Source organism: Hippocampus guttulatus, chromosome 16 (genome assembly GCF_054856545.1).
Source record: "Hippocampus guttulatus isolate MCC_2025c chromosome 16, RoL_Hgut_1.0, whole genome shotgun sequence".
Lineage (NCBI taxonomy): Eukaryota > Metazoa > Chordata > Actinopteri > Syngnathiformes > Syngnathidae > Hippocampus > Hippocampus guttulatus.
The window spans coordinates 11,253,900-11,277,072 of record NC_141276.1 but is presented as its reverse complement, the minus strand read 5'-3'; the positions used below and the strand labels follow the sequence as shown (position 1 = coordinate 11,277,072).

General features: G+C 43.1%; 4 protein-coding genes and 1 long non-coding RNA gene across 8 annotated transcripts; 4 read left to right on the top strand and 1 right to left on the bottom strand.

Moving 5' to 3' along the window:
• The first annotated feature begins 1,492 nt into the window (after positions 1-1,492).
• LOC147193139 (parvalbumin beta 3-like) lies at positions 1,493-5,628 on the top strand. 2 transcript variants are annotated; one of them, XM_086132158.1, is made up of 6 exons: positions 1,493-1,734; positions 2,229-2,303; positions 2,796-2,828; positions 3,336-3,468; positions 3,940-4,049; positions 5,354-5,628. In XM_086132158.1, exons 2-6 carry the CDS (start codon positions 2,243-2,245, stop codon positions 5,377-5,379), a joined length of 363 nt encoding a protein of 120 aa, XP_085988284.1. In that variant the 5' UTR covers positions 1,493-1,734; positions 2,229-2,242; the 3' UTR covers positions 5,380-5,628. The 2 variants fall into 2 exon arrangements, with proteins under 2 accessions (XP_085988284.1, XP_085988285.1); XM_086132159.1 differs by lacking the exon at positions 2,796-2,828 and having other exon boundaries at positions 1,497-1,734.
• Positions 4,030-8,905, top strand: LOC147193138 (parvalbumin beta-2-like). Of its 2 annotated transcripts, XM_086132160.1 has the most exons (6): positions 4,030-4,049; positions 5,354-5,430; positions 7,184-7,253; positions 7,337-7,469; positions 8,354-8,463; positions 8,529-8,905. In XM_086132160.1, exons 3-6 carry the CDS (start codon positions 7,193-7,195, stop codon positions 8,552-8,554), a joined length of 330 nt encoding a protein of 109 aa, XP_085988286.1. In that variant the 5' UTR covers positions 4,030-4,049; positions 5,354-5,430; positions 7,184-7,192; the 3' UTR covers positions 8,555-8,905. The 2 variants fall into 2 exon arrangements, with proteins under 2 accessions (XP_085988286.1, XP_085988287.1); XM_086132161.1 differs by lacking the exons at positions 4,030-4,049; positions 5,354-5,430 and adding an exon at positions 6,519-6,627.
• A 2,476-nt stretch (positions 8,906-11,381) lies between these two features.
• LOC147193137 (parvalbumin, thymic CPV3-like) lies at positions 11,382-14,080 on the top strand. Its single transcript, XM_086133458.1, has 5 exons — positions 11,382-11,428; positions 11,609-11,678; positions 13,299-13,431; positions 13,516-13,625; positions 13,868-14,080. The coding sequence occupies exons 2-5, from the start codon at positions 11,618-11,620 to the stop codon at positions 13,891-13,893; spliced, it is 330 nt and encodes a 109-aa protein (XP_085989584.1). The 5' UTR covers positions 11,382-11,428; positions 11,609-11,617; the 3' UTR covers positions 13,894-14,080.
• A 1,290-nt stretch (positions 14,081-15,370) lies between these two features.
• On the bottom strand, positions 15,371-21,509 carry LOC147193136 (uncharacterized). Its single transcript, XR_015103181.1, has 3 exons — positions 21,369-21,509; positions 20,747-20,793; positions 15,371-17,722 (listed from the first exon to the last, which is right to left on the bottom strand). It is a non-coding gene; the product is annotated as an uncharacterized LOC147193136 (long non-coding RNA).
• aimp2 (aminoacyl tRNA synthetase complex interacting multifunctional protein 2) lies at positions 19,729-22,886 on the top strand. 2 transcript variants are annotated; one of them, XM_086132677.1, is made up of 4 exons: positions 19,729-19,982; positions 21,391-21,603; positions 21,772-22,006; positions 22,208-22,886. In XM_086132677.1, the coding sequence occupies exons 1-4, from the start codon at positions 19,860-19,862 to the stop codon at positions 22,594-22,596; spliced, it is 960 nt and encodes a 319-aa protein (XP_085988803.1). In that variant the 5' UTR covers positions 19,729-19,859; the 3' UTR covers positions 22,597-22,886. The 2 variants fall into 2 exon arrangements, with proteins under 2 accessions (XP_085988803.1, XP_085988804.1); XM_086132678.1 differs by having other exon boundaries at positions 19,730-19,868.
• The last annotated feature ends 287 nt before the right edge of the window (positions 22,887-23,173 follow it).

The window sequence follows — 23,173 nt, the reverse complement described above, 5'->3', positions numbered from 1 at the left end:
TACGCTTATCCTCACAAGGGTCGCGGGGGATGCTGGAGCCTATCCCAGCTGTCTTCGGGCAGGAGGCGGGGTACATCCTGAACCGGTTGCCAGCCAATCGCAGGGCACACAGACGTACAACCATCCGCACTCACACTCACACCTATGGACAATTTTGAGTGTTCAATCAGCCTGCCATGGATGTTTCTGGAACGTGGGAGGAAACCGGAGTACCCGGAGAAAACCCACGCAGGCACGAGGAGAACATGCAAACTCCACACAGGGAGGCCGGAGCTGGAATTGAACCCGGTACCTCTGCACTGTGGGGTCGACGTGCTAACCACTATTATTATTATTATTAATTTATTGGGGGAGGGGGGGAGGGCTGGCAGCCAGTTCAGGATATACCCCACCGACTGCCCAAAGACAGCTGGGATAGGCTGCAGCACACCCACGACCCCTGTGAGAATAAGCGGATTACAAAATGGATGGATGGATATTTTTTAAATCGTTATGTATCCCATTTTTCTTTGTTTGCTTATTGTTCTTTAATTTTATTCAGCTACCTCATTTGCATATATTACTTTTTAATGTTGCTCAATGGTGATTTCCGTCTTAATTTTAGCTTTTTTTGGGGGGGCGGCAATATTCTAATAAACCAGGAAAAACTATTTTTTGTCATGATTCGGTTTAGGGACCAACAGGTGGCACTGTAGGGCTCCCCCAGCAGCTGCACACCTGTTGGTCATTTGGTAATTAGTTGTAAAAAAGGACTCCTGCCCGAACACTCGGTGTCGGGTCATTGTTGCTTTTTGCTACTGTCATGTGTGTTGCTGTTTGCTGTTGGCTTCTGTTATGTTTAGTTCATTGTTATGTTTTAGCTTTAGTCATGGGTTTGTTTGATACTTTGGACTTCGTTTGTTTTGGATTTAGTTTTCTTTGTTTTAAATACAATTCTTCAAATACACCCTGCTCCTCCCTCCTGCCTGCTTTTTGGGGTCCACCACCACCTCGCTACGTGACATTTTTTAAATATAGCAGTAAAAACGATGTAATCTATGTATGACTATGTAAAGTGCGTGAGAAATAACAATGTGCGGTAAAAGTGAACATTTAACTTGGGCATCTCCCATGGGGGGGGGGGGGGGGCTTTATTTAAATAAAGAAACGGTTGAAAAATGCTGACAAGCATGTAAATGCCAATAAATAACAGCGTAGCCCCGGGACTTTTCACCCCAGTCTTTTCGAGTCCCGATATAAAAGTGTCAATGAGCATCTGGCTTTCACTTGAAGATAGAAGCCATCATCACAGCGATCAACACCTCCCGAGTGTCGTTGTCACTTGCAACCGACAGCGACCTTCCGATTGGTCCACGAACAGGAAAAGCCCATTGCGCGCACATTTCTTTTAATTCCACGTCGCCCTTCATGACTCTCGAATCACGTTCGACTTCTGACTTTACTCCAAAGTCAAACACGGTGCAAATCAGCAGGCGTCGCTCGGCTTTTCTCGGACCCTTCACCAATTGGCCGAGGCGCACATGAAAGCATCCCTCATTTGTTGCCTTAAAAATAGACCGGACTACTAGACACATTTTTTCGATCACCATTGCATCTTGGCACCCGATACCCGGAGCCCAAAGCTCTGTAAATGGTGTTGCTGGAGGATATATAAGAGGCAGGCAAAGCGCTGTTGGGACATTCACTCGGAATCCGCCTTGGTTGTTGTCACTCGCTTCAACGCGCAGCGCAAAGGTGAGTGCGCACACGCTCAAAAAGACCCCCTCCTCCCCCACCACCAAAAACCGAGGAGCCACACAAAGACTGGTTACATCCCGCCTTGGACTATTATGACAATAATGAGGAAGAAGGCGATTGTTCCAACAGATTACAGGACTCCAGAGGATTTGTGGAGGACGAGCATTTGTGCATTGGGATGGTGGCATCCGTTGCGCTTGCTAGGCGTCACTAATGGAGGGGATGGGGGGGGGGGGCACAGCGACAACACGTATCTTGTTGGGAAGACCCCCTTCTGCAGTCGGATAACAGAAAAGTCCACATTTTTGTCATAAACTAAATCGAGCTGATGATTTGTTGTACTTCCATTGGAATACTTTGCAGTTTGAGTTGGTTTGAGCAGACCTTATATAAAGTCATCGAGCTGTCCACTTGAATCCACTTTTGAAGTTGACCCCATGTATGTGATTTATTTACAATTGATCATCATTGCCTGTTTCTCCCTCTTGTAGATCAGAACAATAAAATGGCCTTCACTGGTTTTCTCAATGATGCTGAGATGAAAGCAGCTCTGGATGGCTGTTCAGGTAATGTAAATCTAAATGTCGTTTACTGTACATCATTCATTTACCACCATCTGTCGGTGTATGGGCCATTCCACCGAATTCCGCGCTTAATTGTAACGCTTCGAAAAGCGACTTAACATTTCTGATTTTTTTCCAACAAAAAATCGGCTTTTACACGCGTCGAAGGCCTCAAATTACGCGTTGAGCCATCTTGGGCCACTTTCTTTCATTATGTCATTGTTTTCTTGTATTGTTGAGAAACAAAGTGAGCTTTGCGCATGAAATTAGCCAATATGTGGAATGTAGCAATGTGGTGTTTATGCACATAGCATGTTGAGCCGATTAGCGCGTTGCCATGATTCAACATAGTTTGATTAAAAAAAAAAAATAAAGATTAGCCAGACTGACGCAAGATCGTAACCCCACTAGTCGTACTTGGAATCGCATCAAATTTACAGATTTCTTTTTTTTTTTTTTGCATGATCTTACTTTTGCTTTTCCCATGGCCTGTAGAGGATTTCAGTGATGAAAATTCCTGTGGATCACGTGAGTTGTGGAATAGTTCACATTTTTCTGAGGGGTTGGGGCTCAGTGAAACCCACTCACAAAACAAAACTGGGAATTGAAACACTATATATATATATATTTTTTTTTTTTTTTACTATTATTTTGAAAAGAAAAAAGTATGGTTCTGATGACGCGTATCACAAACATGTGACATTTCCTTCGTGTTTCTATGTGTAGTTCAGTCTAATTTTAGGGAGCAGGGATGACATCAAATGCTATTTTTTCAGTCTTCCGGGCAATAAATTAACCTTTTAAATTGTATTGCTACAAGACAGATTTTTATCTAGCTAGCTAGCCTAACTAACAAGCTAGCTAGCAAGTTTAATTAGATATCTTCACAATCTTATCTTATCAACTTCTCTAAACAATTTAATCAAATCCATCCTATCGTATCATTCTCATTGTACCTTACCTCTTATCTTATTTAGTTTCACTACCTCATTTAACAGTTGTTTGCTGTCTTGCGCTTTGTTGTTTGCTTTGCAGCCCCCGAATCGTTCAACTTCAAGACTTTCTTCAAGGTGTCTGGCCTGGCCAGCAAATCTCCCGATGATGTGAAGAAAGCCTTCCGGATCATTGACCAGGACAACAGCGGCTTCATTGAGGAGGAGGAGCTCAAGTGAGACGTCCAAACACATGCAAGATGGACTTAAGGGTTTTCGCAAACCTATGAGTGATTTGTTTTGTTCTATGCTGTTGGGACAGTTAAGTTTAAAATTACTATGAGGCTAACAATTCGTTTGACTCCAATGCATCAAGATCCAAGATTCAAGAAAAGCCAATTAAAAACATTCTTTGGAATTGAAAATCAGTAACATTTTGAAATCAAAATTTTCCAAAATATTTTTCAAATGACTCAATGCTAGAAAAAAAATTCCAGGAGCTATTAACATTTTATAGTCATTTAAAATGACATTTTCAAAGTGCATTTCAAGTTTAGAATTTCAAATTAGTTTATAGTTCCAGAAACTAGAAGACTCTATGCAGTTTTACAGGAATATCAACATTGTTTAAATGATTTTTTTTTTTTAATGTGCCGATGCATTTGCTTCTGGATAATGCTTACTACTCGGGTTTTCCTGGTTCGTAGGCTGTTCCTGCAGAACTTTTCTGCGTCTGCCAGAGCGCTCACCGAGAAGGAGACCAAAACCTTCCTCGCCGCCGGTGACAGCGATGGTGACGGCATGATCGGCATTGATGGTAAAACGTCTCCTAATGCTTGTACATAAACTTACTCAAAAATGGATTTGGTCCAAATACTGGATTTCAAATGAAGCAGCACTTCCCACCAAGGCCAAACAATCCGAATTGGAAACAGCATTCATTAATATTCATGTGATTTAGAAATGCAAAACATATATCTATAAACTATAAGTATATAAATATAATAGAAAGCCATCTTTAAACGCCTTGTGGTTAGGATCTCGAGCGCAAGGTCAGTTTCATTTTACGTAACAGGAAATCACAAACAAGTCCAAAACATTTTTCATGTTCCATTTCATTGACGTTAATGTCATATTGAACTCCAATACGTCATCACAAAGGCGTAATTAGAAATCCAAAGTTAACAAAGCCAACATAACCTATTGATTATACTCCAATGCTTCCTTCAGTTTGATTGTATCCAATAAGAAATCACAAAAGCCTAGAAAGAAAAAAAATGAGTTGAGCTTTTTTTTTTTCAGTAACTTCCACGTCATCGTTAGCTAAGCAGCATGAGCCATTTTTTAGAAAACAGAAGAAACAAATAATAAAAACATTTTAACAAACAAGAAAAGTCCAGGTGCCCTGATTGAACCTCGACTTGGATGACTCAAAAGCAAGCTTCATAAAGAAAAACAAAAACATCTGTTTTTCTGCATTGGAAACAGTTAGCTAAAAAATTTTTAAAATGACGTAGCCAAGTATGCTATTAAGCTAATTAAACGCAAGCGAAATAAGAAATCACAAATACTTCAAACAAAAGAATTTTTAATTGACATAACACACACACACACACACACACACACAGTGTAATGTTGCCTTGGGCTATGTTTTTAAATGAACGCATGTCTGAACAGGAACTCTGGTTGTTGCTTCTCCACCCATTAGAAGCACAAAACTGCTCCCTAGCACCCAAAAGTCCAATAAACAAAAGCGGCATGAAACATTCCCGTTTTAAGACATATTCCTGACATGGTTACGCCCCAAAACCTTTTTTACCCAAATTTCAAATTCACGCAAAAAAGCAACCAAGGAGTTTTTATTTATCTTTAAAACTCATTCAATTCCAAGAACTATTTTTTTCCATGTTTCTTTTTAAGAATCCAGGTAGTAGGGTAAAGTAGGGTCTGAAAATGCCCGGGACTGAATACGCAACGTCAAAAAGGCATCAGAAATCGCAACAGTGTCAAAAGAAAACCAAAGTGCAACAAGCACTTTGAAAGCCAAGACAATTTGCGATTGGTTAACCACCAAAGCCCTCCCTCATGTCTTTTCTTTTTTTTTGCCTTCTCCTTCTCCAGAATTTACTGCCCTCGTCAAGGAATAAATTCCCCCTGACCAAGACCCTCTTGATTTCACCGAGTCCTCACTGGATCCGGTAATCCCATCAGCCGAAAGCATCTTTTTTATAGCTTATTTATGGGTTGCCTGCGGACTATTTCTCAACATTGGAGCACATCCTTTCACTGCTGCGTGTGAATGTTCTGAAACTTGTGCAAGTTGTACACCATCTGCACTTTTTGAGGCAGAGTGAAAAAGCCGGGAATAAAAACTCTTCTGGTGTAAAAAATCATCACTCTTGTGGCCTCGCTCGTTTGTGCGCCGCTAGACTGGAAGACACCCGCGCGGACGCTGATGATGTCACTCGAACGGGTTCGAATATTTGGCAGGGGTAAAACGGTGCCGCAGGTGTTTTCAATGCAAGAAGTTAATAGTGGATGCACTTTTTGGGGGGATGTGTGGCGGGGGGGGGGGGCTTAATTGGTTTATGCTAGCACACAGTTCCAATGGCAGCGATATCCACTGGGGCCCTTTTCAGTCAGTCCAGTTCAATGTGATTTTCCGGTTTTGCTCAAATCGTGCGACCCCTACGGCGTAACCTTGCACGAAAAGAATCTTGGACACCTCAGCCCCTATCAAATTGGCTCTCTCTGGGGCTTGTTAGCGTTAATAGTGACAGATGGCAAGCAAGACCACCCCCGACATGGGACAGTAGTGCCACCTAGATGGGGAAAAATAATCTGCAACGTCAAGGCCAGAAGCACCAGTGGGCACTGACTGACCTCCCGTGTGCTCGACCAGGGACGCAAAAGCAGCTGTTGACATTACGGGCGAGACTGCGCTAATCTTTTTGCCATTTATAACTATTTACAATTCAAACCTGGACTGTCCATTTCAAATCAAAGCTCCCCTTTTTTTAATATGGGTGTGTTGCTAGCACCACTTACAGTTTGTCGCCCTCCCTGGCGTCGTACTATACTTAGCAAGGAAGGGGTGGCTGATAGACTTCTTCAAACGCACCTTTTAAGCGTCTTCGTTTGTGAAACTTTAAAAATAGAGCGCTCCCTGGCTACGGTGGCAAAATGTTCACCCCCTTCACCCCCCCACCCCACCACCCACCCCCCCACACTTCCCCATTTGAGCGGTGTCAATTATCCAGTGCCTCAGATTTCGATGGGGTGAACCTATAAAAGGTCAGCGGTGACACCCGGGCGATCACTGTGGTCGACTTCCCGACTCGTGTCCCGCATCATCCGTACCGTCCAAAACAAAGACCCCCTCCCCACCCCAAGAGGTGAGTTTGATTCAACAAGATGAAAACAGGAGAAATTGATTTTTTTTTTTAAGGCAGAACGTGACGTTTGGGAGGAAAGATAAGCGTCAGCTGCTTGCAGGAGATGTGGCTTGCTCTGGAAAGCGACTGCGTTACAAACTCAAATTGGACCCTAACGCTGTCCTTCTAACAGATTTTTAAGTTGCATGTTTTTGAAGAAGTCCTGTGAGGTTTTTTTTGTAATGCTTCCTTTGAGTGGAAAATTGCATGGCAGGCCAGATCAATTGATGCGGTAGTCAATTCTTGGGGACCGAAGCTGAATCGACGCAGATTAACTAGTCGCCCTCTCATCACCATCCGCATTCAATAGACTCAAAAAGGTCTTTGTATATAACCGTCCTGTTATGGTTATTTATCAAGCGATCTACTGTATGCTGCTATAACACCTGACTATCGGATTATTTGATCTTTACATAGCACGTGCCAATGTGAATTTGTTAGAAGTGGAACATTGATGAATCATGATGTCTCTCTTGCAATATGTGTCCCTGACGATACATTTTCGTTTTGAAAACAGCATCTCACAATGGCCTTGCACGGTATACTGCATGATGCTGAGGTCGCTGCAGCCCTGGATGCTTGCAAAGGTAGAAAGAAAACCACACACGCACGCACACACACACACACTCTTTTATATGTTAATCATGCTGACGTGACACTTAAAATTCAGACGCCGGAACGTTCGACCACGACAAGTTCTTCAAGACCAGCGGCCTGGCTGGCAAGCCCTTGGACGCCTTGAAGAAGGCTTTTGACATCATTGACCAGGACAGGAGTGGTTTCATTGAGGAGGGGGAGCTCAAGTAAGAGAAGGGCCACCAAATACAGGACGCGCTTTTAACATCATGTGATGGGAGAAACTTGTTCATTTTGAGGACATTTGAATGCTCTCCTCTGCTGTTTGGTTAACTCACAAATGATTGACAAGTGATGCGAGATATTTCAAACGGCTCAATGAACTTACTGTGTGACGGGTTAGCCAACCTGCATGTCTTTCATGCTTTTAGGTTAGCCGTGCTGCTGTTACCGACATCCATGTACAGGTGCACAACCTTTGGTACATTGTAAAGAGTGGATCAAATCATTTGAACACATTCATCAAAAATTAATACATTTCATCTGTCCAATTTCAAATCCGCTTATCCTCACTAGGGTCGTGGGCATGCTGGAGCCTATCCCAGCCGACTTTGGGCAGTAGGTGGGGAACAATAACTATATATATATATATATATATATATATATATATATATACACACGTACATACATAAAAATGTGATGTTCAACAGTGTAGTTTTCAATGTATAAATAAATATTGTTTTTAAATGCAAGAAATATTAAATTTTATATACAGGTATATATATTTCAAATTAATAAAACTATAAAAATAAAATAAAAGTCAAAAATGGAAAGAAAGAAAGAAAGAAAGAAAAAAACGAATACAAAATAAAATAATTAAATATAAGAAACAAAAATACATAAAATATCCCTAGGTCTACCCATTATCCGAGCCGAAAATGAGTAAATACAATAAGAAAATACATGTAAGAATAAAACAATAAACATTTTAAACTATATATATCTAGAATAATCGTTGAAAAAAATAGAAATCGATTATAATGAAAGAAGCGCCCTTCCAAATGAAAATGGAGGCAGTTGCTATGCCTGACGATGCGCGCGTCCGCCACAGGTTGTTCCTGCAGAACTTCAGGGATGGTGCGCGCACCCTGAATGACGCCGAGACTCAGGCCTTCCTCAAGGCCGGTGACACCGACGGCGACGGCAAGATTGGCGTTGACGGTACGACCGCCAAGCACTGCTGAGCTCAATGCACAAATGCTGATTTTGCCTTCTCATTTCTGTAGAGTTTACCACCTTGGTTCAGGCGTAAAGTGGCACGTGACCAACAGCACCCGCTCCCATGGAACAACAACACCCACCACCCCCTTCTTTTCATCTGAATACAAAGCGTTTTTATACATTTGCTTAAGAGACGTTTCCTCCTACGCAACACACACCATCTAACAAAAAATGATGATTGTCGTTCGGTTGTGTTCATGTCTTAATGATCGAGTTTGCTTCTTTTCCAAACTGTGCACTTTCCAGGAACAGACGGTAGGGACGAAGAAATGTTCTTTCGCTACGGTCCCTCTCTGTCTTATCGGAGGTTCAGCATGTGTCTTTTCATCTATGTGACAATCTGACTGACAAAAAAAAAAGCACCGAATAAACTTATGGACAGGAAAAACGACACATGGTACTTACTAACATTTTCCTGAGGAGAAAAGATTGTGCTCGGTCAGTCTCGTTAACATCAAATTAGATGCCGCTAGATGGCGCGCCGCTAGATGGCGCCAGCACAAAGCGAAACACTTGAAACAAGGCGCGCCTAGATTTCGTGTGACGATTTTTCGACACAAAAGTCATGATTAAAAAGTATGAATTAAAATGACTTACATTATAAGATACATCAATCCTGTCACACCCCACTGCCTCAACACCAGCACCACCCCCAACATAACATCTTAAAAACACTCAAATCCAAATTTCCATTGGACCTGCTATAAATATTTTTTTTTGTCCAAGTGCAGCTCTAATTTTCACACGTTATCATTGTTGAGTTCGGGCCATTTATGCATTTTTTTTAGGCTAGACCAAAAAAATGTGATACAGGAACTTCTACTTTGTAAATGTAAATAAATAAATGATCGGTGGTAAGAGAATAGGGTGCACACGACATCCATACAGCGACTGAACTGCGATGGCTTGAGTCCCGCTGTCGATCCGGTGTCTGCACCGCCCATCCGTTTCTTTTCTGAGGGGACACGATTGAGTTTCGAAAAGAGAAGGATAGCAATTGGATAACGAATTGCCATGTGGGATAAAAAATAAAAAAAAAAGAAGTTCAGTTTAGTGGCACATGCTCATGCTGGACAAGATGGGCCAAAATTAGGTTGTAGTAATGATTTAGTACACTATGAGTTTAATTCTGTGACATACGCTCGTACCGCAATTTGTGGGTAAAAGGGGACTGCTGGGTCATAAAATAAAATTAATCGCATTTAAATCATCTAAAACATTGTCCCTTATCACCCCAATTTCCATTTCCCCATCCATCCATCCATTTTCCAAACCGCTTGATCCTCACTAGGGTCGCGGGGGGTGCTGGAGCCTATCCCAGCCATCTCCGGGCAGTAGGCGGGGGACACCCTGAATCAGTTGCCAGCCAATCGCAGGGCACACAGAGACGAACAACCATCCACGCCCACACTCACACCCAGCGTCCAATCAGCCTGACATGCATGTTTTTGGAATGTGGGAGGAAACCCACGCAGGCCCGGGGAGAACATGCAAACTCCACACAGGGAGGCCGGAGCTGGAATCGAACCCGGTACCTCTGCACTGTGAAGCTAACCACTGGACTACCGGGCCGCCCTTTCCATTTCCCCATCGAAAGGAATTTTTAATGCCACGATTCCATTTCAGCTCTTCCATAAACTGTTTTTACATTACCCTCACTGAGGTTCTGGGTTTGAATTCTGTGCGGCGTTTTTTTGTCTATTATTTTGCATGCATGGGTTTTCGACAGGTACTCTGGCTTCCTCCTGAATTCCCAAAGGTTGGACGGATGGACAGATCATTAGACGATATTAATACAGTGACAGCCACTATTCATTGGGGAGTGGGTCGAGGCTAGCCTGGGAATGGCAAAAATCCACAAATAAGTGATAGAATTTGACCTGTAGAAAGCAAAGCACAAAAAAAGTTTCTTACATTGTGTCAAGTAATCCCTCGCTATAACACTGTTTATCTTTGACCGCTTCGCTGTTTCCTAATTTTTTTTTTCCATGCAGTTTTTTAAAAACGGTGTATTGTTTTCTGCATCCTGAGGGACTGTAGACTTATCTCAACAGTCTCCGTGCTTCTTCGCTGTGCTGCTTGCCAAATTTTCACCATGACAAAAACAAAACCCAGAATGTCGATGAAACATTCTGTGCAGTATTTCTAAAAACTGTCAGTGGTCTGGAAGAAAATGTTTATATCCATTCTCACATGGGTCGCGGGGGGTGCTGAGGCCAATCCCAGCCGTCTTTGGGCAGTAGGCGAGGGACACCCTGAACCGGTTGCCAGCCAATCGCAGGGCACACAGAGACGAACAACCATCCGCATTCACATCCACACCTTGGGAAAATTTCGAGTGTTCAATCAGCCTGCCATGCATGTTTTTTGGAATGTGGGAGGAAACCAGAGTACCCGGAGAAAACCCACGCAGGCCCGGGGAGAACATAAAAACTCCACACACGAAGGCCGCAGCCGGGATCAAACCCACGACCTCTGCACTGTGAGGTTGACGCGCTAAGCACTGGACCACCCACCGGACTGCCCAAAACATTTTATATGTATACAGTACTTAAAAAGACGCCACGCAAGGAGATGCTGTGTGTGTGACCGACAATGGGGAGCGTCGCGCGGGCGGGAGTGTCGTATACATTTGAAGTGAATTTACTCTTCGCAAGGGCATTCCACAGGTCCACGGGGTCCCGTCTCTTTGGCCGTGGGCGTTTATAAATAGTCAAGGTTAATTAGGTAGCTGGGAAACTGGATCGGGCAGCCGGTTAGAATTCGATCCATGGGCAGGTAACTCAAGTGAAGCCCATTGTCACTGCAGCCGGGCCTATAAAAGCCAAGTTGACGACGGCAGTCACCACTCAGCCCAACTTCCTCTCTGCTGCATCAACAACTGGCCCGCCAGCCTTCTCACCTGGTAAGTCTGACATTTAGCTTGTATGTTGAAATTGAATTATCCCTGAAAGGAAAGGCGATATTATTTCGGCCCTATAGTTGATTATTTGATTATCAGGCAAGAGGGAACTTTCCGAAGCCGTCTGTTGACACTTATTGCCCCTGCAGTGAAATATGATTCAAGCTTTGCCTGCACCTGCAGGTAAAGAACATGTCGCTGTCATCCATCCTTTCCGCTGATGCCATCGGCAGTGCGATCAAGGACTGCCAAGGTATCGTCTTACCCCTCCATCACCGTTGTCTTTTGAATTTGTGCGCATCTCTGGCACTCACAGTTTTGCCCGCCGCTTTCTTTTGGACAAGAGTATCACCATCATTATGTGTATGTTTTTGTCGCAAAGCTATGGAAAAGTTCTTAAAATAGATACTGGAAATCTTAATGCATGTGTCGCCACTTCATGCGTCAAAATGTACATTTCACTTGGCCGCTGTTGGACAAATAATGCAAATTTGACAGGCTAATAAAGTCAGAGTACATATCCTGGAGGCAAGGCAAAAAGTAGAAGCCACAGTTGTCACTTGATTGCAACACGGGAACATTCGGGTAATTCTCACTGTACCATGCAATGTGTACAATGCAAAACAGCACATTAATATTCATTACAAGCGCTGTTTTAAAAAAATAATCATAATACATTTAAAAAAATGGAAAGTGTCTCGCTGTGTCTTACTCACTTCAGTTACAGTGAGTGATGAACGCCCCCCACAAGTAATGTTCGTAATTTCCTACAGTCACCCTAAGATGACACCATAGAACTACCATTGTCTTCCCGATGCTTCTCAATTCACTTCAACATCGTTTCTTGGCCCTAACATGCCAGCAGATAATACCAAAGCACTGCTTTGGTTGAAACAAAGCTCATCAACTCACTTTAAGCATAAGCATAAGAAAACCTTTATTCGTCCCCCAATGGAGAAATTCCCAATTTACAGCAGCAAAATTATGAAAGGATGAAAGTAGAAGAACAAAAATTTGTAAAGGCGGCCACTCTTGCGGCGCCATCTTGAAGTCAGAATAACATAATAACAAAATATAGTTTATACCATATTGGCCTGAATATAAGACGGCCCTGATTATAAGACGACCCCCTCTTTTTCAAGACTCAAGTTTGAAAAAATACTTTTTGAACACCAAATTAATTTTTATACAGAAAATAATTACAGTACAAATGATTATAACAATATATTTGAGAGGAAAAGCATGTTATTTTGCCTCATTAAAATCTAAAGTGCAATCACATTCATAAATGAATGGCTTCTGGTTTTTGAAATGTTAATGACATCAGAACTTCTCCTCAGCTGCCGGTTAACCTGGCCGATCTTCCACCCACGTTTCTCCAGATTGTCACTACGTTTCTCCATTTTCTGTTATCTCTTCAATTATTTTCTTCTCTTTTCCTTCTTAACGTTATGTTTTATTTTTCTTCTTCGTGCTACCGCTATTTTTATTTTTATTCTTCGTGGCAGGGGTTCACTTTGGCCTGGGGAGTCAAGTTCAGCATTCGCTTCATTGATATCTGGCGCCATCTAGCGTCGTGAATGGATATAATGTCTAGACCCCGAATATAAGACGACCCCACTTTTTCAGTCTTATTTCAATGCAAAAAAACACCATCTTATATTCGGGCCAATACGGTAGTTCCTCGACACCAAAGGGTGCCATCGTACTTTTTTTGGCCTGAGCACAAAAGTCTGCAACTTGACAGCGTTGCAAAATATTTACCGCAAATTGAATGGACAGAATTATTGTGAGAGTGAACGGTTCAGAGAATGCATGGACTCTTGAGGCAACATTGCAAACGCTACTCTGTTCCACTACGTCCTGGATTTAGGGCCCGAGTCTTTCTGCCCCAAGAAGTTCTTCCAGGTGTGCGGCCTGGCCATGAAGAGCCCGCAGGATGTGAAGAAGGTTTTCGGCATCCTCGACAACGACGGGAGCGGTTACATTGAAGAGGAGGAGCTCAAGTGAGTGCCACACAATCTCACGGATAGCAATATCAAGGCCTTCGACATCTCGGGTTTACACATGTTCCCTCTGGCGGTTTGTAGGTTTTTCCTCCAGAGGTTTTGTCCCACCGCCCGGGTCTTGACAGAGAAAGAGACCAAGAACTTCCTGAGCGCCGCCGATGAAGACAATGACGGCCGCATTGGACTCGAAGGTACGAGTGCTGCACAGCTCGGAGAAGAAACACGAGACTGGATTTTCATTCGCCGCAAATAACTGCTGTGACAAGATTTCTAATTTGGAGTTTGGATGTTATGTTGCCAATGTTCATTTTACTTCAAACTAGCAATACTGGGGTCTCTTAATTCTGGGTGACACTGCCATCCTGGTTGAGCCCTCCAACTGGCTACCTCCAAGCAATCAAGCATTCATTCCATTTCTTTCTCTCGTCCACAGAGTTCCAAGCTATGGTGCGGTCCTAAACACGTGCGACCCTTTTTCTCAGCTGTCTCTCATTTTACACGGCATCAAGAAGTCCCTTAATTCAACCATCCGGTCAACATCATCATCACTGGCCCCGCCCACTTTTTGTCTGAAGGATTTACTGCCCCCAAAGAAATGCTAAAGTCATCTAATATGCCCAGAGAAATAAAAATGATAAAACCAGTGCATCTCGGCTTGTCTCGTTTTTTTTCCCCAGTGTGCCTTTTGTGTTATAAAAGACAGCAATGACAATATCACTTGGAGTGATACACCCGAAAGTGCACGTCAACACATTCCTGTATTGAAGCTGGTAATGCACAATTCATAACTGAATGTGTGCGCGTTTGAATATGAGCAGAGGAGGTGATCGCTGGAGTCGTCACTTGGGCTCGATCAAAGCTAACCAAGACCTCAGCTTTGTGAAATAAACTTGAACCAAACAAAAACACTTGAAATGAATGAAGCAAAGTCGAAGTTCAAGGAACCACTGTTGTCACGGATTTGTGCCGTGAAGGCAGAAAGGGGAAGCAGGGAGACATGCAAGACAAGAGAGCAAGAATAATAAAAAAAAAAAAAAAAGTTGGCAAAAAGGGAACTATTTGGAAAACTCCGGATGCTCAATTAAAAGAGCCCCGAGAAACACAATTCAAAGTAGCAAACAAGTAACAGGAAATAACAAAACGTTTTCCGGCGACTGAAAGAAAGCAAGGAACAGGCCCACAAACAAACAATGAAACAAACTGACGACTCATCTTAACTCATCTGGATTCAAAGAGAGCTTTCACAACAACGTGGCACACCTGGACAGGCCGAGAGCAAATCCTAAATAGTGGACAAAACATGAAAAAAAGAACACTGGACACGCATCATATTTGCTTGTTCGTACGTTCACGGGTCACTTCCTGGTTTACTCACAACGACGTACACTTCAATATTTCTGCTTGAAACACGCCGTGCTTTATTATCTTCAGACTTAGATTTGAACCGACAACTGCCTCGACGCTCACCGACTGGGTGGAGGAGCCCAAATTGAACAAGATCTTTCACTGATCTGACCACTTGTGTTGATTTTACGTCCGTCTGGGCTACTATAGCAAACGTCCGATATTAAAATTGGTTTCGTGTTGGCGCATGCACGATTTCATGATGTGCAACAACCCAACAAGGTCACGTGACAACGTAAGTGTCTTTGCCGAAACGGGTCAACTTGTGACAGGCTGTTCAGATTTTTTCTTTGCACAGCAAAATACTAAAAAATGGAAGCACACTGGGGTCGCTTTGGCATTCTTCAACTTGAAGTTATTGAACACACAAAAAAAAACACCCCAAGGAATTATACAGGGCGGCCCATTGATCGAGTGGTTAGCGTGGCAACCTCACAGTGCGCAGGTTGTGGGTTCAATTCCAGGCGGCCTCCCCGTGTGGATTTTAAAGCAGATCGGAAAATGCATGGATGAAATTATACAGCGTGCTTTGTCAAGAACCACTTCCAATAATTTCCCTTCACATTCTTTATTGTTGCTTTCATTTTTGAGATGTAATCCATCCATCCGACATCTGTACGCGATGTAAATGTTCTTTCAATTTTTAAACACAATTTTTGTGTTGTGATCAGTGAAAAAAAATATATTGTATCATCACGCCAATATTGGTCGTGGCTGAGCAAGGCAATGTCACTTGAACCAAGTAAGGGCTTGACTCAACTTGCTTGAAATTTGGTGGCAACTCGACTTGATTTTTTTTTTTTTTTGGTCCACAATAATTTTGGATTTGCCTGAAACGTGAAGCCTACGACTTGCAACTTGCACGTATGTGATTTACTCCCAACTCTGACATAAAATAAAATAAAAATTATATTCCTTGCATCTATATAAATTAATTCCTTTTTATGCTGTGGTTGAAAACTAGTTTTACGACAGTTACTCGTGCAATTTTTATGCTCCAGTGTGTTACTTGCTCTCATGCAGTCTTTTTTTGGTGTTTTTTTTTTTTATCGTGATACCTCACCTCAAATATTGCTTGTGTGCAAGTGATCAGGTCTGAATACGCCGTGTGAGGGATGGCCTGATTATCTGCTTAGATCATCAATTATTGATGCCCTCCCTGCATTGTCTTCAAGAAGAAAAAAAAAAGTGGGATTAAGAAAGGGGTGTCAGGCTCATTTTACTCATTAAGGCCGTTTCAAAGTTTAATGTGGGTCCCATCTTCAAGTCATATCAAACAAAGAGGGGAGGGATCCTCGCCTACACGCTTGCACACTCTTTGACAACAAATGGCTAATTTCACAACATGTTACATTTCCAAGGATGCCTATTTGTGTGCCTTTCTGTGACTCTTCCAGTCTCTGCGTTGCCACCTGCAACTCTCTCATGAGGCTTTTGGGAAAATGTAAATAAGTCGCTTCGTTCTTCCAACGCAATTTGCGTCCTTGTCACATGAAAATAATATGTCTTGAGTTGTTTTTGCCGCTCAAAATATGCATCACGGGCGCTGGTCTGATTTATTGACCCATTCGACCTGGGTAAACAAACCATGGATAAATCCAAAAAGAAAAAAACAAAACAAATCGGTCAAAAGGTCCAGATTAATGGCGAAAATCAACATTCTATTTTTTTGTAAATATAGCATATATTTGAATATTGTGAAAAAGTGCTTTTGAACTGAAAAGTTGACACGCAAGCATTTTTTGGGTCGCTGTAGGTGGATTCTCTCCAAGGGTCTCTATTAGGTTGCAACACGCCTGCAACACAGACTCGCCCTTTCAGCTCACTCGGAAAGCTCATAGCGCATTTTAGCTTCAGCCGCAGTTCGGCCGATTTTATTCGTGAGTATTGGATATTGAATTCTTTCCAGGTTTTGCTCTGAGCGCGGTTGCCATCCTATACCCGGTGAAAGATTGAAGCGCACAGGAAGGACATATATAATGCATGAGACAGCCTGCCGCGCGTCTGCCAACATTTTGTTTTCACCAATCACGGAAACGGATGAAAATGTCATCACCGGCATGTGCCTTGTTTTCAGTCCTGTTATCGCGATTATTTCCACAGATGGCATGATAGCATTGAGTGACAGCTGTCATTTTTGCAATTTAATATACGGATAAAGGGCGTCTTTAATCGCACAATGTTTAATTTTGGAATCAAGCCGATTGTCAACCGAGAAAAGTTTTCGTCACAGCTGCAAATACTGACTCCCAAAACACATTGTTGCTTTGTGATTGGCTCAGTTCAAATCGGTGGTCTTAGGACAAGATGGATTCCCGGGTTTGGTGAACTCACAAATACTGCAGGAATTCATCTTGCGGGCAAGGTTTGTACTGCAGTGCAGTCCTACTAGTGGTACTCGAGCTCCCTCCTGTGGTTTGCAAGACAATCACTGCCCAAGTACAATTCAGTTGTATTTCACTTTTAACCCTTTGAGAGACAGCGGTTACTACAGTGGACAGCTTATTATGTCATCAGGTTACAGGGTCCATGAAAAGATTAATCACCAGACATTTGCATTTATTTTTTTTTAATGTTTTTTTTCTATATTCAGGCAAATTTTTAAATCTAATGTTTTATGCGCAATCATGTGGAATTCAAACATTGTCATTTTTTCTCGCAGTTTTTCAAGCAGCCAGCCATTTAGAAAATACACATTGAGGACTCATTAAGTCACAAAGACATAAAAACATACAACAATAAATGTATTGAAAAAGAAATACCTTTCTGATAGTGTCAATCAAAAGTGAGCGTGATTTCCTTGGTAAAGGAAAGGTTTTAGATGTTTTTGGCCTGTCTTCAACGCTGCACCTGCTTTTTGAAGTCGTAAACAAGCAGGTGTTGCCTAAGAAGAAAACAGACATGCATAGAGTTAATTCGTTGCTATTTTCGGGAGGCAATCTGGTGCAGTGAAAGAAATTCAGAGTGACAAGGCGTAATTACACATGCCAACAAAGCGTTAAAATAACAAAGGTAATTAGACTTGTGGAATTCTGGAGGCAGACTGTCAAACTGCTTCGGTCGCGTGTGTGGTGGGACTGAAAAGCGATGAAGACAGGTACACGAAGGGTGACCCAGATTCTTTCGACGGTGAGGGAGACATGCTAACTGCTTGGCCCTCGTGCTCCCATTGGGGAAAAAACTAAATCTTCACACATTGCAGTACCGGTATATTGCGTCAAACTCTTTTTAAAGTTATTGACATGTCCACTTTTTTTTTTAAGCTCAACATTCACATAATTGAGGAGATGATAAGAACTACCCAAATGAAGAATTAGTTACATTTTTTTCTTCCTCCTCTTTCCACATGAATGGTTTAATGGATTCAAACCATTTCAACTCCAAAATACACACTTTGTTTCGAGAATAATTTCCTGTTTTCACAATAAAAGTCTAAAAATTAAGACAGACGGTGTTTTACACCTTTATTTCCTCTTTCCACATTCCTTAACCGATTCAAATTATCGCAACCTCAAGTCTCACATTCTATATTTCGAGCATTCAATGAGGTCCACAGCATTTAATTATTGGTGTCATTTGGTTTCTATTTAGTTTCATAATTATTTAGATTTGGTTTTAGCTCTTTGTGTATCATTTTTGTCTTCCTCATTAGGTTTTGTTTCCCCCTGTTCTTGTCATCTGGGTCCCTTGTGGTTACCAAGCAGCTCCCTGAATGAATACATAAACAAATGTGGCATGAGTTGTTGTTGTGTTTAATGATTTCAATGTTCATTAAGTTATGCCAATATTTATTTTCAGTCTTTCAATATTGATTTGGCCGAGATCAGCAGACATTTATCATGCACAAATGCTCCTCATTGTCCAACTGCACTAAATATTAAACAGGGTGTATTGACAATTGTTAAAACTGTTTGAGGAACTCAAGGCTTCCTAACTGGACTAACCATGCAAGTTCGCCACCAGCAGTGCGCTTACCAGTGCGACTTGTTTTATTCATCATTAATTGTTCGTCTTTGAGACGGCAAACAAAGAGGCTCATTACACAGAATCAAAATGACACTTGACTTCAATGACTTAAGTGTGCGAACCTTTACAAGTTCTGCGTCGCCTCAAACGTCCACCTGCGTGACCCGGTAGTGGTAGCCTTCATAACGTCCCTTGTTCATGCATCATTTAAAGCTCTTGCTCGTCACTGTCAGGTTTCAGCAGTGCTCAAGTTTCACGTGCGAGCATTATGTGCCAGGGAGTGAATGTAGCTCAGGTGTAAAGCGGTGACGGGAGGCGACCACAAGGGGACATGTCACTGTAGATGATTAGAGCAAGGCTGAATTGCTTTCTGGTGTGGGATTGTGTTGCCGTGTCTGATCAGTTCAAAACACCACTCGTGATTGAAACGTTAGCCTTGCACAGACTTGATTTCCAATTCTAAAACTGCTTTGTTGATTGACAAGACATCACTCACCAGTCAGGTTGAGTTAGAAGAGAATATATTGACATCATGATGAGGAAACTGCAGGACTATCTATGTATGTATGTACAGTATATATCTATCTATCTACTCAAATACACTGTGATTACTTATGCCACCTCTGGAAATTGATCAACGCATATACTAAGTTAGATTTTTTTTTCTTTTGACCTTTGACTTCAAACAGCTGATCTTGTAAAACACAGATGATGCTCGTGCGCCGTCTTGCGTATGTGGAACACATTACCACTTCCGGCAATCATTTTTTTAATAATCTCTAACCGTAAATTAAAATAAATAAAAATGTATTTTTTTGAATCACACGCGTACTATATTAAAATTTGGTTTCCGAAATAAAGTAATTAAAATTAAAACAGGCCAACTGAGTTTTGTCGTTGTCGCAAGGGGGTGTTTCCGGTCTTTTCCGGTGTGTGGGCTGTTGTTCGCTGTCAAGCTCACGTTCCTTCCATTTCTAATTTGCGTCCCGGATTGCTTATTTTTCGTCCTTTTGTTTGTTTCCTTTGAGCCCCTTGAAATACTTGTGCCCTCCAGCATGTACAAGGTACAGCCGATCTGCGGGGGTGACGTCAAGGTTGATTTGCCCACCTGCATGTACAAGCTAGCAAATGTCCACGCACAGCCGGCGAACAGTTGCACTCACGAACACGCGCTGCAGGTAAACGACAAATCAGTTCTTTACGAGTAAGATGATTTTTCACTCTTTCCTTTACCATACGTCGCCTTCTCTGTTATACTTGGGTAGTAAACGTATAGCCTGCTAGTCATATTGCTATGAAGACGCTAGTGCGCTAGCTATCCCAGTTGATAAGATAAATTTCGGGCTGCTGATGCAACTCAAACGCAATTGGCGCTGACGTTGGCCGCGACCTTCCAAATGCTAATTCTGTCGTAATAATTACAAGAAACCTTCTCGTTGTAGGCTTTGTTGCAGACGCCTCGATTAGATTAAAAAAAAAGATCTCGATTCTATTTTAAAACACCGGGCGTACGTTTTTAATTCATTCGGTGACTTTTTTCGATTTTAATGAACATTTTCGCAGTTAAATAAATTGAAATTCCATTCATTCTTTCCAAACCACCCCAAAACACTACTTTTGATGAAGAAAAATATTTCTCTAGTATATTGTATGAAAACATAAGAAACGGGAATGGAAACCAATTTCATTAATTGCTGTTACTGTACACATTGTAGTATTGGCGTGCTGGATGTTTGCCTTTAAGGGGCGTGGCCTAGCGAGTGACGTCAGAACCTGGAATCGTTGGCACCTGAGCTTTGAGAAAAGCGGCATAAAAATTAGATTTATCAGGTTTTTTCCTGGCTCAAATTGAGGCAGAGGTGGTTGACATGAAGGGAAATTAATTTGGATAAACACGTCATGCTTGGAAGACACCCCCCCCCCTACCCCCAGCAACATTTACCTGTTTGTTCCATCTGGTGGGGAAAATCAGGATGCCGATAGCACCGACTAGTGTGAGAAAAAAAAACACACAATTTGATATGTTTACTCTTTGGAAGTTGCTTCAGGTCTTTTTATGTACTGCTGTTGATATAGCACCTCCACAGTGGCGCAATGCTGCAAGTGGAGTTAAAATACATGGCTGACAGAAAGGGACATCATTCGCTCAATCAGCACAGTTAGCCGTGGCTGGGGCGGCACAAAATTAGCTGGAGGCGGCCACCACACAATTTTGAACGCAGGAAAAACACTGTTTATTATTTATATTGTTTAGCTGGACAGTGAATGAATGGTTCGTACATCTGCCTCACAGTTTGAGATTCGCCCGCCCTTTTATCTTTGAATGTTCGCTATGCTAAATTAACTACCAGAAGCCTGTCTATTCTAGGTTGAACTACTTGATGGACGTCAAAACATGCAGTGCATGGCCATGGAGCCTTTGCTTGATTCTTGTTCTAATTGTGTGGACTTTGCATGTTCTCGTCATGCTTGATTTGGTTTTCTCAATGTGCTCCTACTGCGTCCCACAATCCCCCCCCCAAAAACATATTTCCTGTCCTACATCTCTCCCAAATTGATCTTACCGGAATTATTTCCTGTCTGCAGAATGGCGAAGTGGACCCGTCTGTCAGAGCCCTGGAGGCCCGTCAGGACGAGATCATGCGTAAACTGTACGAGCTGAAGGCGGCCGTGGAGGGCCTGGCCAAGACGGTGACCACGCCTGACGCCGACATGGACCTGACAGTCAGAGGCAGCCTCTCGTCCCAAAGCTCCAGCTCCTTCCGGGGCGTGGCCGAGCTCGACACGCTACTGGGGAAGGTAGGATGCAAATTGGAATTAGTGCTTGGCAGACACCTACCGACCATTTCAAGCACCTCTTATTAATCCTGGATCAAGTTCAGCTGTTCTCGTAGGCAACCACATTATCTCCGTTGTTTATTTTTACCTGCGATAAATGTGTATGAACATGTCCTCCTCTGTCTCAAGGACCTCGGTGCCCTACGTGACATCGTCATCAATGCCAACCCGGCGCAGCCTCCGCTCACCCTCCTGGTTCTTCACAAGATGCTGTGCCAGCGCTACCGGGTGCTCTCCACCGTCCATGTCCACTCTTCAGTCAGCAGCGTGCCGCCTCAGCTCTTATCCTGCCTCGGCCCGCGCCATCCGGACAGCTGCGCCCGGCATCTCTTCCAGTTAGGCTTCACCCTCATATGGAAAGACGGTAAGGCACCATTCCAGAGATAGCGTGTCAAACGTCTTTCATTTGGAATCCATTGTGGTGTTGGTAGGAGCCAGAAAGATGAGAATTGTGTTAACGCCTCAGTATTGATGGACCCGACCGACTGTGACTATCGCGTGGCCTGTGATGAAAACAAATGTTGTTTACGGTGTGTAACCACCCGATGCCTTTTTGCCTACGCAGTCCCCAAACTGCAGATGAAGTTCAGCGTTCAGAACATGTGCCCCGTGGAAGGCGAAGCCAGCGTGGCGCGCTTCCTCTTCAAGCTGCTGGCGCCGTACCCGTCCGACGCGGCGGCGGCCACCCTGGTGGACAGCTGGGTGGACACGGCCTTCCACCAGCTGGCCGAGGGCGGCGCCAAGGAGCGGACCGCCGTGATGCGCGCCCTCAACTTGACCCTGGGCCGCGGGCCCTGGCTGGCCGGGCGCGACGTCTCCCTGGCCGACGTGGCGTGCTACTGCTGCCTACTGCTCGCCGGGTCCGCCTCCCCGGCGCCCGCCAACGTCCAACGCTGGCTCGAGTCCTGCGAGAACCTGGGCCACTTCGGCCCCGCCAAGGTACTCAGACAGTGACCCTGACCTCTGCCGAGGAGGGCAAAGTGAGAGAAAAACGAGCCATGTTAGGAACACCTTCTCATGCTTACCTCTTGAATAATGTCACTCTCGACACTGAGGCACACGCTGGTCTCTTTCTGGCATGCTGCATTTGAAGAGATTTGAAAAAGGGAGAGGAGGCACATGAGGACTGTGACGACAGGGACGTGCGAATACCTTTTACCCACTTTGTGCCTACCAAAATAAATACCAACTGTTGCAAACATGAAGATCTGTTTAATAAATCTACCTGAAGGCATTTAAACAAAGTGTCGGGAGTTTGTATTATTAAACATTTTGACAAATATTTTACTTTTTACTGCAAATGAATATCGGCTCCAAATTCTGGTTATCGGCCTCCTTTACGAAGAGTCAATATTGGCCCTGAAGAAAAAAAACATGTCAGTTTATCTCTATTCAAAGGTCATACGTTGTCCTGAGTTAAGAAAACACTAATTTCGGATTAATCAAGGAAGTGGCACATGGACCAGACTTTCGGGTTTTTTCCCTGATGTTTTAGCGCAGAACACAAAAGCACTTGGGAGCAAAGCGTACG